The 16275-nt window shown below is 37.0% G+C and overlaps 1 protein-coding gene across 1 annotated transcript in view; it reads right to left on the bottom strand.

Annotated features, from left to right (window-relative positions):
- Positions 1–16275, bottom strand: part of LOC109109433 (copine-5-like) — a 51610-nt gene that overhangs the window by 17046 nt on the left and 18289 nt on the right. The window contains exons 3-8 of the mRNA XM_042729712.1: positions 13117–13220; positions 12787–12891; positions 6670–6711; positions 6288–6363; positions 3224–3277; positions 2432–2493 (exon numbers count right to left, since the gene is read on the bottom strand). Of these exons, the coding sequence (XP_042585646.1) occupies positions 2432–2493; positions 3224–3277; positions 6288–6363; positions 6670–6711; positions 12787–12891; positions 13117–13208 (431 nt within the window). The 5' untranslated portion in view covers positions 13209–13220. The remainder of the gene's footprint in view (positions 1–2431; positions 2494–3223; positions 3278–6287; positions 6364–6669; positions 6712–12786; positions 12892–13116; positions 13221–16275) is intronic.

The following is a 16275-nucleotide window of genomic DNA, read 5'->3' as shown; positions in this document are numbered from 1 at the left end:
CACACATGGTGATGTCAGGGCGATATAGATTACTCCAGTGTGAAAGGTCAGCCATGTCTTTGGATAGTCACAGATCATAGACTGTTTACACTCTCGCTTGCTTTATTACTCTGCCTCTCTGTTTTTTATTTTTAGGCTTTTGCCACATTTATTTTAAACCCAACACTCTCAGGTGCAAAAGCTGTCACTGGAGTGGTACCTTTGAAAAAGTACACCTTTGTACCTTACTTATCCCTAAAGCAAACATATTAGTGCCTAAATTGTACCTTTTTTTCTGAGAGTGTAGATACATATAAAAATATGTTAAATCACCAATATCTTTAACTGTAAAACACATATATATATATTATAAATTTTTGTCTTGTTTTCCGGTAAATATATCTAAACAGTCTTAAGACAGAGTACCATTCAAATTTTTGGAGTCTGCAAAATGTCATTTTCATAAAGAAATAATACTATTATTCAGCAGGGATGCATTAACTTGGTCACAAGTGACAGTTAAGACATTCATAATGTTACAGCTGTTATTCTGAAACTTATATTCATCAAATGTATCACAAATGTATCACAGTTTTTACAAAACTGCACCACATGTTTCTTGAGCAGCAAATCAGCTTATTAGAATGGTTTCTGAAAGATCATGTGACACTGAAGACTGGAGTAATGATGCTGAAATTTCAGCTTCGACTACACAGGAATAAATTACATTATAAAATATATTAAAACAGAAAACAATTGTTTTTAATTGTAATAATATTTCACAATCTGACAGTTTTTACTGTTTTTTTTAATCAAATAAATACAACCATGGTGTGGTGTTTTACACATAATCCTCACAACTGTTTTTTTTTTGTTTTTTTTTTTATCAATTTTAAAGTTTTTGTGGGGTGGATTAAAACTGAACAATTGTGTTATGAAGTACCACAGCACAAGATATCGATACAATAATTGTAAAACAGTAATTGTACCAACCACCATACCACAACACCAAAGTCAAGACCAGAGCTAGAAACGATGTTGTTTCCTCACTCAATCTCTTAAACAGCACAGCCTGACTGACAGAGTTAGAGATACTGGGCGATATCAGTCTCCAGCAGGATGAGACACACTAGTATCTTTAGCTGTGGGACAGGAACCATGACAGGAACTTATCAATATTGGCTCACAAATGGGTGGAGAGAGCAGAACATTCAAACCATTAAGCAGGGTTATCAGATTAATTGCTTGCTGTTGTAGTCACACATCACAGCTGATAACGCAGGTAAATCTGATTTTATGTTGACTGTTGAATCTTATCCATAACCCTTCAGAATAAGAGAGCCAGGCATTACTCACTCAACACAACAGACAGTTGGCAAACCAGTTTTCTTTCTTTAACCAACTACTGCCTGATAATTCAATGAAGATATAAAGAATGAAGATTCCTCCAACAGGAGCAATAACATCACAATAATGATCTAGAACAAATTTAAGAAAGCTTTAGAAACATCCAGGCAAATGCTTAATAAAAAATTTTTTTGCTTCTCTGTAAACCCCCCAAAAATTAATTATTTAACAATTAAAATTACTTTATTTAATATAAATAGACGTACAAGCTAGCATTTAAATGTTTGGGGTTGATAGAAGTCTTATTCTCAACAAGGTTGCAATTATCTGATCAAAAGTACTGTAAAAACAGTAATATTATGAAAAAAAAATGTTACAACTGAAAGTAGCTGTTTTCTATTTTAACATTTTTAAAAATGTAATTTATTCCTGTGACAGCAAGGCTGAATTATCAGCAGCCAATGTGTCTCATGATCTTTAATCAATTCTGATATTCTGATTTGGTTCTCAAGAAACATGTTGAAAACAGTTTATTATATTTTTGTGGAAACTGTGATTGTTGATGTTTTTTAGGATCCTTTGATGAATAGAAAGTTGAAAAGGACATTTTTAGTATTCATTATGAATTTTTTTGTGATATATATTTATAGTGGGGATCAGGTCATACTTCCTAATGCCAGACATATCAATGGATCAGGCCACAGTATAAAGGTCGACGGCTCTGAGATGTCTTCCACACTACTGGCAACCGTGCACAAGGCCAGCCTTTCATCAGTGTAAACTGAAGAGGACCTGGCAACCCCTGAATGCTGATTACAGTAACTACTTCAATAGCCATGTTTGTTGTTCTAGTTTAACATTTAAGGGGTTATTCAGGTCTTGTTTACCGGAGCTCTTTCCCAAAGCTGTTTGATGAGCTGTTTGACGCCATTACTGTGATAACATCCTGATGGCTTCAGCAAGATTCTGACCTCTACATCCGCTGAGAATGTTTACAAAAATTACATGTTGTGACGCTGTGATTTCAGAAGCATTTTAGAAAAGTCTAAATACTGTACAGTACATACGCTTACATGAGGGTGATTGTGTGTATTTTCGTCCGTACCCTGCTTTGATGTAGTCCAGGAACGTGTGTTCAGCCTCCACTGAGAATGAAAGCAGTGTCACCTGGGTAATTGAGCAACAAAGAACAGACAGTTTACACCAGCGAACCACATCTGCCATGAAACAATCCATCATGGCATTATGCAAAAACTCTTCTCTCAGCTGTCAAGGCCACACAGTCTTTTTCATTAGTACTGTCATTAGACAACCAGAATCTTTCCATGTTGGGAGGAGGACAGGTGATGGACTATTCATTTGTGTTTTGATTACAATCTCAAAGCCAATTCATGGCAGTCAATGCGGAGAGTCTTTGTGGATCATCAATCACTGTTATCCACCCGGACCTCCAATATTACTTCCTCACTGCTCACCTTATCAGAGTATGAAACAGAAAGCACTATTCAGTGAGGGGACTTGGATCTCAGATTGTCGAGTAATTTATCTGAATAATATCCAGACATTCAGAGTCCTTGTGGAATACAGCTGGACAAAATTAATCTATGTAAGAATGCAGTGAATGCAATGCATAAAGCGCTTTTTATTTTCAGTGTTTTTGTCTAGTTTTCTAGTAAAGAAAAAAATACATATATACATCCTCAAAACATCCAAGAAAAACTATTTGACAGTGTGATAAGACATGTAAACTTAATTTAAGATATATTGAAAATAAATCTCATTATCTTATGCAGTATTACGTCTAAGGTAAGTTTAGCATGTTTAATGTTTGTACTGGAAAACAAGACAAAAATAATGATTTGGTGCAGGATTTTAGGCTGGCAAATTCACTACTCACTGTGCCAGAGTTGATGTATCTCCTCTTTTTGAGCTTCTTTTTAGGATTTACCACCTGAAATAGAAAATTTAGAAATGACACATAATTTACAGGAAGAGTGGGAGTGTGTGAGAGACAGAGAATGAGAGAAAATGGTTCTCATTAGACCCGTTACTTGTCCACAAGAAGAGAAGTTTGAGAGCTCTGCTGCTGGATCATTTCTGTTCCACTTACTTTCAAAGACACAACTGATCTAAGTGTTCAGATGCTTTGAGAAATCCAGTTCAGGTCGGTTACATACGCAACCCTGGCTAACAGTTTGGAAACCAGGACACATATGATGTGATTTGTATGGATTGAGGTTTAACTGAACCGACACCGCAGCTTCTAGTGTTGTTTGTCCAACTCAATCCCCAGGAAACCCCAGATCCTTTCAGCACACCACTGGGACTGTCACACTCCTGTAGAACATCTCCCCACCCCCTCACCCCACCACTGGGCTAATGCTAGGGTGAATACACACACACACACACACAACACATTATACACACTCCTCACCTCTACATAGCTATCTTTTATTCTCTCCTGCTTTCTCACATAAACACACGCTTTGTACCCTGTCATGCATTGACGCATTGTCCTTGTTTTTTTTTTTCTTTCTTGCTCTCTTTCATAAACCTTCAAATGCAATATCTCACACTCATTTGCTGCTGCTGTACTTGCCGGCAGACAAAGTGTGATAATCGCAGAGAGCAAATAAGGGAGACTTGAAATAGTGCAATTTTCATTGCTCTCTGAATCTCTCATGGAACAGATATTAAGAAAATCCAACTCAGTGCAAATGAAAACTCAAGTTCTTAGATAAAACATTAGATAATACATGTACAACATATTATTTTGTTCATTATTAAAGGGGTCATATGATGCAATTTCAATTTTTCCTTTCTCTTTGGAGTGTTACAAGCTCTTGGTGCATAAAGAAGATCTGTAAAGTTGCAAAGACTAAAGTCTCAATTCCAAAAATATATTTTTTATAAAAGTTGAGAGTCAACCATGTCCTCCAAAAAAGGCTCATTCTAACACGCCCCACATCTACGTCATGATTTGGGAAGATTTGCATAACACCGCCCAAATGTTCACGCAAAGAATGAAGGCGTGACTTTTATTCTCGCTGTTGCCGCCACCGTCATGTTGTGGAGATGCTGTGTTTTGTTGTGAAAGGGAAACTACTTTGTTTGGCCTTCCAAAAGAGGACACGACTAGAAATCAGTGGTTAAGTTGTATTTACAACACTGTTCCAGAACAGTTCAACCCAAATATTCAGATATGTGCAGCACATTTTACAGAGGATGAGGACTCTTTCCTGGGAGAGTAGCCTACAATTCTGGTGTTTGTAACATTTCTGTCACACGCTTGAGGTATTCAGCCAATCACAATGCACTGGATAGCTGGCCAATCAGAGCACACCTCGCTTTTCAGAACGATGAGCCTTGTAAAAATCAACGTGTTTCAGAAAGACGGGGCATAGCGGAGAAACAATAATTTACAGTATGTGGAAAATAATTTGTTTTTTGAACCTTAAACCACATAAACACATTTCATTACACCAAATACACAAAATAATGTTCTTTTTAGTAACATCATATGACCCCTTTAACTAAAACTCCAACAGCTCCAACATGGCTGGTCCAAGTTGACGGTTTGGTTGGCACAGCATTAAAACAGTATTATTACAGTATTATTAATATTATATAAAATAATATCAACATTATAACAAAACATAACAATAATAATAATAGTAGTAGTTGTTGTTGTTGTCTAAAAAGTAGTCAGAATACATCACCTAAAATGAGCAGATTACATTACTAACTACAGTTTTCATCATGTAATCATGTAACCCAGCTCTGAGTGTGTGTACTGTACTGTGTGTGTGTGTGTGTGTGTCTGGACCACAAAACCAGTCATAAACAGCATGGGTATATTTGTAGCAATAGCCAACAATACATTGTCTTGGTCAAAATGATCAATTTTTCTTTTATGCCAAGAATCAATAGGATATTAAGTAAAGATCATGTTCCATGAAGATATTTTGTAAACTTCCTACCATAAATATATCAAAACTTAATTTTGGATTAGTAATATGCATTGCTAAGAACTTCAACCCTGGCTAACAGTTTGGAAACCAGGACACAGATGATGTGATTTGTATGGATTGAGGTTTAACTGAACCGACACCGCAGCTTCTAGTGTTGTTTGTCCAACTCAATCCCCAGGAAACCCCAGATCCTTTCAGCACACCACTGGGACTGTCACACTCCTGTGGAACATCTCCCCACCCCCTCACCCCACCACTGGGCTAATAAGTAATAAGTAGCATGCGTATATTTGTAGCAGTAGCCAACAATACATTGTATGGGTCCAAATTATAAATTTTTCTTTTATGTCATTAATCAACTCTCCTTTTATTATAGGTCTTGTTTGATTATTTTTTTTTGTAAATTTAATGCTTTCAATATATCAAAACGTAATTTTTGATTAGCAATATGCATTGCTAAAAACTTCATTTGGACAATTTTAAAGGCAATTTTCTCAATATTTAGATGTTTTTGCACCCTCAGATTACATATTTCCAAATAGTTGTATATCAGCCAAATATTGTCCTATTCTAACAAACCATACATCAATAGAAAGCTTATTTATTGACCTTTCAGATGATATATAAATCTTTCAATTGAATTTTGTGTTCCAGGGTCACACATATACACATACATATATATGTACATATACATACATATGTAAATTTTTTACATAAACATATTATATACATTTGAAATAATGTACATATTTTATAATTATAATGCAACAACAGCAACAAAAATAATAAAACTTATCTGTGTAAAAACACTGAATATCAAGGTAATGTAAACTCTCAGTCTCTCTTTTTTTCCAAAGATAAGCTTACATACACAACCATTTTTATTTCTTCTCTGACATCATAAATTCATGAATCTTGAATCACTCCTTTATCCGGATACAATAAAGCCTCTGATGATCAATGGATCAGTATCTGCTTCAATGAACTCACCTCGTACACGTTGAACTGACTCTGACCACGAGAGAGCTCTCTGTAGCTGGTGGTGAACTCCCCGATAAAATCATGACTGAAGCACAAAGAACAACAATGAGACTCTTACGGTCTGTGATGATGAGGATAGATGGATTTAAACTTTTTTATGAGATCAGGAGTGAACAGTATTTGTTACTGCCAGGCATTTTACAGCAGAGCTGACAGCACCGCAGGAAGCAAGAGGAAAATTTTGCAGCTACATTACCAAGGAAAAAATATGATTTGAAAAAAAAAAAAAAAAAGAAGAGGTGCCTTTGTGTAGGGTGTACCAAATGCATACATAGGAGAATATATTACATAAATGTGTAGTGTGAAAAAAAAAAAATGTGTGTTTCTCTACCTGCCATCTCTGTCCCAGTCGTACACCTCCACTTTAATTGACCTGAAAAATGAAAAACAGAGCATTTAGAAACATGGTTTGCAATATTTCAGACACCGAAAAGAGAGCGATAGCTGAACTGATGGATGCTTTCTGATTAAAACAGAGCTGAGAGACTCTCTCTCACTGTGGTTTTCATCTCCATGCTAAAACCAACCAATTACAGGCCATTATCCAGACAGTGCACTCGGAATTAAACAGCGGAATTGAACTCCTGGGCTGTGACACGGAGCAGCCGTGGAGCGTCACTTCACCTGACAGGACGCAGTCGAGTTTCATTTAAACATTAATTACATCTGAAGTTTTGAATAATTAGAAACTCATTCTGTTCAAAGCAAGTTAACACGATCAATTACACAGAGGCAGCTGAGATTTGTAGACTTGTTAATAAAAATGGCTTTCGAGGGTAATAGCTCTAAACGGTATTTGGTGCCAAGGCATGTCACACACTTGTTATCACAAAATAAGGGGTGTGCTTGAATTTACGGTTACGATGAAAATTAACGAACAAAAAACAGGCAACTGTAAAGATTACACACAATTCAGCCAATCATTCTTCTTCCCTGTAAATAACTAGCCTAATCTATGTTGTGTTTTGGATGCTGTAGTTCCTAGTTCACCCAAACATGAAAATCTTCATTTACTCACCTTCATGTCATTTCAAAATCTGAATGACTTTCTTTCTTCTGTAGAACATAAAAGAAGATATTTTGAAGAATGTTTTAGCTTTTGTGTCCACGGCACAAATTACAAAACAACACTGGATTCTATTACCTTTCATTTTGTGGACAATAAAAAAAATAAAAAAACTGACACATTCTTCAAAATATTATTATTATTTTTTTTAAGAATGACATCATAATAAATGTTGACATTTTTATTTTTAGGTGAACTAGCCTTTTAACTACAATGTTCAACAAGCTTCACAAGAAATACCATGCTGGTTGATGGTAATTCATGCCTGCCTTTCCTCAAACTTGTTTATTTTTTCACATGATTATGCTAGAAAAAGTGGAAATGTGATGGTAAATCAGAAAAAAATATCCACCGGCGTAGGATGCAAATGGTGATTTTGTACAGTTGTTTGATTAAAATCATTCGCTGGTTGTTTACTCTGCAATGGTAGTAATGAAATCTCAGAGGCACAGAAGTATCATCTGAGTTGGAATGAGAGAACGGACCTAAACACAGAGCCTCATCTGAGCAATTCCATAGAGTGCACGGGGAAACTCTCCATCTGCTGGTAAAGCAGACTGGTTCAGCTCTGGTGTAAGAGAACAGATGTAGCAGATTCATCAGAGATCATATGGCCCACAGCCTGTCTATCAGTTCTCAGATTCCCTACAGACAGGCAACCAGTAGTTTCACAGAATTTCAACTAAATAACAAAAGGTCCATCACAAAGAAGCTTGTTCTAGCCAAAGTCTGACTGATATGTAAAGTGACAATCCTGAAAAAAGATGATAGTTTCCACAAAAATATTAAGCAGAACAACCGTTCTTGCCATTGATAATAATAAAAAATATTTCTTGCACCCCAAATCAGCACATTTCATAATATTAGTGTTTTACTGTGTTTTGATCAAATAAATGCAGCTTTGGTTAGCATAAGACACCTCTTTCAAAGACATTCAAAAATCTTGTCAATCCCAAACATTTGAACAGTTGCGTATATTTTAATATAATAAAAAAATATATAATAGAAAAAAAATTCTTCACAATTCAAACCAGCAAACACTAGAAAATTATAAGAAAATGTGTAGTCTGATTAGAATTTCTACACACTTTTATACACTTATATAATAGGACATTCTACAGGAAAACAACTTCCACAACTTTCTACCAATCACCCAGAGGTGCATGATACATCAGGAAGCCCTGCAGTAATTTCCTCTGTAAAGTCTGAGATGTTTCCCTCAGGACCGTGGCTGATTGACAGGGTTAAGTGCTGTTCCTGTCTCTCACCAAGATCACAGACAGATTTAGATCAGTTGTGACACTATGGGCAAATTATGGCTTCCCCTCATGTCAATCAAACCAAATTTGCTCTCATTTGTTTAAGACCCCTGAAGGAGGCGTCACCCTCTTTGCTAACCTGATGCCATAAAAGCATTTGTCTCTGTGAAAAGAAAGAGACAAACACCCAGGAGATACACACTGATGGTCGCAGCTGTTAAAAACTAACTCAGCTTGATCTTTTGGATCGTATCAGCACAACCTAAGCTGATCATCAGTATAGCAGCACTATGATGTTTCTCAAATGAATCAAATAATGACAAAATATAATACTCTCAGCCTTTTCACAGTCATTACATGGCATTTTTTTCTGGTGGAATACATACAGTAAATAAATGAAGAAAGCCAAAATATAAAAAGCAATTGATAAATATTTACTGAGTAATCCACTATTTTGTGATGGGGGTCAAAATAACACTTTTCACCTGAGATTTTGAGCCAAATTACAGGGGGAAATTATGATAGGTCTGTCAGTAAAATCTGTTGACTTTAGCAATCCTTGTTGCATTATATGCCAATGGTCACACTTCAAAAATGAGAAAAGAAAAAAACACTACTGAGATGTATTTAATACTTCTTGAGTGAGGCTTCACTGAATGAGGCATGGAAATTGCATGAACTGTCACCACTGGCACTTGATGCAACAAAGATTGCTAAAGTCAACAGATTTGACTCACAGACCAACCAATCTCTGTATAAAAATAACAATGATGCGGCCATCTTTCTAAAGTCATTCCATATTTTTGGAAGTTTGTGCAACTTAACACAGACTGACTCTATTCTGACTTAAATCCAATATATTAGGATCTGTATAACATATTAAACTCTAATTACAAACATTTTTGTTTGAAAAACATATCCCAACTACAATATAAATACTCCTCTCTGCTGGCATCATTGCAGCAGGTAGTAATTAGCACAGCACCACAACAGCTGGAGTTTCCCTTTCCTCTTTCTCTCTCTCTTTTGCTCGATCTCTCTCAAACACACGGGATCAGAGGCCAGGTGGGGACTGGGTGGCAGGTGGTTCTGTTCCCTGTGTCCTGATTGGCTATGACAGCCCTCAGACGACACACAGCTGCCAACATGTCTGTAAATCTCACCTGGGCCATGAAAATGAACGTGCACACACACACACACACACACACACACACACACACACACACACACACACACACACAAAAGTATAGCCTACCAAATATTCATGAACATAACAAACTGATAGACACACACACACACACACACACACACACACACACTGGATAGTACATAGGCCTATGGAGACCAACAAAGATACAGTAAACACACATATATCTGCTACACAGAAAGTACAAAGCAAAAATAATGTGTCCTTGTAGAGCACATAAATCACAACACTGCAGCACCGTGAACAGGGCTGTCTGTGATCAAATAATGCTGATGCAATGAGTACCAGCAGCCTGGTCTCAATGTGCGACTGAATCAAAGAGCACAGGGACACGACTTCTTTCAACACACACATACACAGGGTCTCATTCAGATACAACAGCCTTCTCATGGTAAATTTCTGCAGGATTCACAACACTGCATGCACATAAAAGGGCTCTTTTCCTCATTGTAATGTTAAATCCTCACTGCTACAATGATTCTAAATAAGGGAGCATGTGCCCACAGGTTAATTAGCATAATAAACCCCTTAACATCTACATATACTAAACATCTTTATATAGTCCTAGACTACACGTGATTGACTGCATCAAATACATTTGTTACTCTAAAAAAGTAAGTATATTATTTTTTTAATACTGTATATGACAAACATATACAGGTGCTGGTCATATAATTAGAATATCATTAAAAAGTTGATTTATTTCACTAATTCCATTCAAAAAGTGAAACTTGTATATTATATTCATTCATTACACACATACAATTTTTTTTTTTTAAATGGTTATTTCTTTTAATTTTGATGATTATAACTGACAACTAAGGAAAATCATAAATTCAGTATCTCAGAAAATTAGAATATTGTGAAAAGGTTCAATATTGAAGACACCTGGTGCCACACTCTAATCAGTTCATTAACTCAAAACACCTGCAAAGGCCTTTAAATGGTCTCTCAGTCTAGTTCTGTAGGCTACACCATCATGGGGAAGACTGCTGATTTGACAGTTGTCCAAAAGACGACCATTGACACCTTGCACAAGGAGGGCAAGACACAAAAGGTCATTGCAAAAGAGGCTGACTGTTCACAGAGCTCTGTGTCCAAGCACATTAATAGAGAGGCGAAGGGAAGGAAAAGATGTGGTAGAAGAAAGTGTACAAGCAATAGGGATAACCGCACCCTGGAGAGGACTGTGAAACAAAACCCATTCAAAAATGTGGGGGAGATTCACAAAGAGTGGACTGCAGCTGAAGTCAGTGCTTCAAGAACCACTACGCACAGACGTATGCAAGACATGGGTTCCAGCTGTCGCATTCCTTGTGTCAAGCCACTCTTGAACATCAGACAGCGTCAGAAGCGACCCGCCTGGGCTAAAGACAAAAAGGACTGGACTGCTGCTGAGTGGTCCAAAGTTCTCTGATGAAAGTAAATTTTGTATTTCCTTTTGAAATCAGGGTCCCAGAGTCTAGAAGAAGGCACACACTCCACGTTGCTTGAGGTCCAGTGAAAAGTTTCCACAGTCAGTGATGGTTTGGGGTGCCATGTCATCTGCTGGTGTTGGTCCACTGTGTTTTCTGAGGTCCAAGGTCAACGCAGCTGTATACCAAGAAGTTTTAGAGCACTTCATGCTTCCTGCTGCTGACCAACTTTATGGAGATGCAGATTTCATTTTCCAACAGGACTTGGCACCTGCACACAGTGCCAAAGCTTCCAGTACCTGGTTTAAGGACCACGGTATCCCTGTTCTTAACTGGCCAGCAAACTTGCCTGACCTTAACCCCATAGAAAATCTATGGGGTATTATGAAGAGGAAGATGCGATATGCCAGACCCAACAATGCAGAAGAGCTGAAGGCCAGCTGCAGCTCATTACAACAGCCTACTTAATGCCCGGTCTTTCGTCTCTTGTTTGTCAGATCGTTGTGTGAGGTCCGCGTGATGCATGTCTGTTCGTCATTCAGCGTTCCTGCTTCATGCTCTGTTTCCTGTTTGGTCGTCTCTGGATTACTGCCATCATTGCCCGGATCTATCGCCATCACCACCTCCACCAACGCACTCAAGGAGATTGTTAGTACCATCACCACTTCCACCAACTCAAGGGGATCTACTCACCTGTCTGTGCTGCCACCGAAGTCCCTGCGTCATTCTCCAGAAGCCATTCACCATCCCCTACTAGCAATAAACCTCATTTTTACTTGCATTTGCCTCCTGTCCTTTATCACGCCGTGACAATAACACCTGAGCAGTGCCACAGACTGATCGACTCCATGCCATGCCGCATTGCTGCAGTAATTCAGGCAAAAGGAGCCCCAACTAAGTATTGAGTGCTGTACATGCTCATACTTTTCATGTTCATACTTTTCAGTTGGCCAAGATTTCTAAAAATCCTTTCTTTGTATTGGTCTTAAGTAATATTCTAATTTTCTGAGATACTGAATTTGGGATTTTCCTTAGTTGTCAGTTATAATCATCAAAATTAAAAGAAATAAACATTTGAAATATATCAGTCTGTGTGTCAGAAAATAATATACAAGTTTCACTTTTTGAATGGAATAAGTGAAATAAATCAACTTTTTGATGATATTCTAATTATATGACCAGCACCCGTATAATATATATAATATAATATAATATAATATAATATAATATAATATATTACTACTGTTATTACTTTTAATATCTATTTAATAAAAATCACAAAAATATAATATGTAACAATACAATATTTAAACATTTCTGTGATTTGTGTATGAGGTTTATCTAAAAAAAATAATCCAAATCAATTACTGTGTAAAAGCTTTTGCCCACAGGTTTTAAGCACATGCACTGTTAGTGAATGAGAGCTGTACACTGGCGACAGGTACACAAGCATCAGTACATACTGACATGCATGTCTGTGTGTGTGTATGTGTGAGAGCACCTGTCATAATCTCCATTGCACAACGCTCTGACAGGAATGGTGAACGGCTGCCAGACGGGGTTCAGCGTATTCTTTACCACTTCAGTTTTATGGCAGATAGTGAAACTAAGAAACAAAAAACAAAGATGTTAAACTCAAACAAAGCAGTATACATTGCATGATTATATTTGATTACAGTTAGAAGTTTGCATACTGTAAGCCTTAACTGAGTACTAAGAGAATTTTATTGGCTAGAACAATTTTCTTAAGACATTACTTTTCCTTGGACATCCCAAAAAGAAGACATGCTTTCCTGCCTGCACATCAGAGTGAGAAAGACAGCTAACTCACGTTCCGTCCTCATTACTTCTGTAGAACACCATGAATGGGTCAGAGCGGCCAAAGAAGTCTTTCTTATCCAGCTTATTGGCACAGAACTGCATTGTTGCACAGTCCTGAGAGGTTGAGAGAAAGAACGAAAGAAACAAAGAACAAGCGGAAAAGGGAAGAAAAATGGAAGGTAAAAGATATAAATAGCACAGAGAGCAGCTAAATCTGGTGAAATCAGAGGCACGTTGCTTATTCTTGTGCAGCTTAGATGAATGATGAGATTCTGGACCCTCAGGCACAATTCACCCCCCACCACCATGTCTATACAGCACAGCCATATAGGCCTACTGTATGTGTACACATATTTTTTAAAGTCATATGCTTCAGACTCACACCCCGTTAAAAGCTTTAAAGGTAAAATAACTCTTCTTTGAACAACTCTGAAATAAATAATTTGCTAATGAACAAATCTTCCCACAATTTCCACTGACCCTGACTGTGGCTCAATATTTAGCTCTCAAAAACATGGCTGGCCCTTTTTTAATCACAGTATTTCACACAATGTCGATAGTGACATCCCCCTACAACACTGACTGTAATTTTCTCATTCTGATGGACATAATGTTTTGTCTTTTTCCAAGGGCTCAATGGTAGAATGTAATGTTTTTGTTTAGTGGAGTAGTTTTATGCAGATTCATGTTTATCATTAGGTAGGGTTGCTAAAATCATCTATAATGATGAAAATCTGGACATAAAAAAACCTTCAATAAAAAATACATATAATGATTATAGACCATAATATGAAATTAATTATTGTCTTATCGTATATAGAGTTAGATCCATATATAATTGGACACAGGCACAATTTTTATTATTTTAGCTGCTGACCAAAACATATTCAAGTTACAGTAATATAAAGAATATGGGCTTAAACACTGCACACTCTGATCTTTAATTTGAGGGTATTCACATCAAAATTGGAGGAAAGGTTAAGGAATTACAGCTCTTTAATATGTATATACACCCCTTTTGCAAGGGACCATAAGTAATTGGACAGTTGACTCAAAAGCTGTTTCATGGACAGGCGTGGGCTATTCCTTCGTTATTTCTACACCAATTAAGCAGATAAAAGGTCTGGAATTGATTCTAAGTGAGCCATTTGAATTTGGAAACTGCTCTGAACCCATATCAAAAGTAAAACAGACCATTTTTAGGCTTCAAAAACAAAACAAATCCATCAGATAGATAACAGGAACATTAGGAGTGGCCAAATTAACAGTTTGGTAAATTAAAGTGCATGGACGTCCACAGAGGACAACAGTGGTGGATGATCGGAGAATCCTCTCTAGAAAAACCCTTTCACAACATCAAGCCAAATGAAGAACACTCTCCAGGAAAAGGCAGGAATAAAGAACCATAAACTCTAACACAAAGAACCATTTCAGCATGAAGTTTTCCTTTGAATTAAAGCTTAAAGTCTGCACTTCAATTTCATCTTGATTGTTTCATTTTAATTCTATTCTGGTGGCATATAGCCGAAATTATGAAAATTGTGTAAAAACTAAGTTTTTATTAATTAAACTTTTTTTAAATGATGTCATAGTGGCAAAATACAGATTTATTAAAAAAGTGGCAAAATAACTAAAATTTTAACAAAATTAAAATAAAAAATTCTAAATATAAATAACAATATCAATAGTATATTAAGAATACTAAAATAACAGTCCACATGAATCATTAATTTTTATTATTACCTGCAATTTCTTGGGATACAAAAGAAAAACCATCTGTGGCCCCTAAATGTGTATTTTGTGACCCAAATGGTTAATCTGTGCCTGGCATCAATAAGCATCAATTCCATTTGAACCAATTAGCTGCTAAACACTATCTTGCATTTAGAGTGCCATTCAGAGAATGATGAAATTGTAGGCTGGAGTCAGTGAAGAGAGACGAAGAGTGAGTGAGAGAAGAGATTGAAGGAGATCTAGAACATTTCCAAAGGCATCATTCACGTGATGTGCAGTTGATACTGCAAATTACACTCCAGTAATGACTGACATCATCATAAACCTGCTTGCTAGGGGCTTCTCAGGCCAGAGGGATGTTATCAACACAATGGAGACAACCCTCATTAGCCATAATGGTATGGTGTGAGGTCTAACTGATACAAAGTCATTAGTCTTAATGGTATATCCACTGATGAACATGGCCAGTGGTCTTTCCATGCTCCAGGGACAATTCGCCTTATATTTAATGGCCGAGGGAGCACTATCTCTTATTACACATTTCTTGAATTGTTTCTTGACTGAAACTAAACCATAGTGTGTGGAGGACCGTGCACACGATTAACAGCCCCATTCAAACCAAGCATTCACACCGATTATGATCCCAAGAATAGACCTCAGTGGCAAGATCAATTTGAGCTGAAAACAATTTGGGCAGAGAAAAGCGAAATATCAGCCTATGCTAGTTTTGAATCCAGCGTCTATGAGCAATCACGCATGAACGTCAGTCTTCTTGCGGATTGCAATTCTTTCTTCAGCAACCGTAAACAACTTAAATGACAGCATAGTTAGTTATATAAATGACAGTCAGTCAAAGCCATTCACATCACAGCTAAAGTTGCCTGTCTTTGGCCAAAATGTACTTCAGAGATGAAACATTTCATTCATTTTTTGGGGTTTGCAGGTTTTATCTGGTTTCTGAATGGGATTCATCTATGTAACTTCTTGGAAAGAGACAGACTTTTGAAGATATTTGCAAACCTCATTCCTGCTATTAAGAGGAGGATTCATCTCCACATGGTGCATTTCCTCATAGCTGTTCTCTGCATGTACCTGATCAAGACCCAGCCTTTCATAACATCCTGTAAAATCTTTTGATCTACCATGTGAAATATATATAGATCAAGCGGATGTACCAATATATTACTCTCACAGAGGGGAAAGCTTTTTGAGCATTTCAAATGAGCTTGAGTGAGGCTGTGAGTGTGTGCAATAGATGGCTCAAATGAGCAGTCCTTTGTGTGTGTTTGAGCTTGTAGTCAGCGCAACATAGCCATTAACAACCCGGAAAAGCTGTAATTTACTCTGCACTGCTATTTCAGTGATTTAATGAGTACTATCACCAGTGACAAAGTAAACTTTACTAGACAGAGGGACGAAACTGGAACGTTCCAGT

The sequence above is a fragment of the Cyprinus carpio genome, chromosome B8, assembly GCF_018340385.1.
Source record: "Cyprinus carpio isolate SPL01 chromosome B8, ASM1834038v1, whole genome shotgun sequence".
NCBI classification, from domain to species: domain Eukaryota; kingdom Metazoa; phylum Chordata; class Actinopteri; order Cypriniformes; family Cyprinidae; genus Cyprinus; species Cyprinus carpio.
The sequence above is the reverse complement of the archived record's forward strand: the minus strand, read 5'-3'. Positions and strand labels throughout refer to the sequence as shown.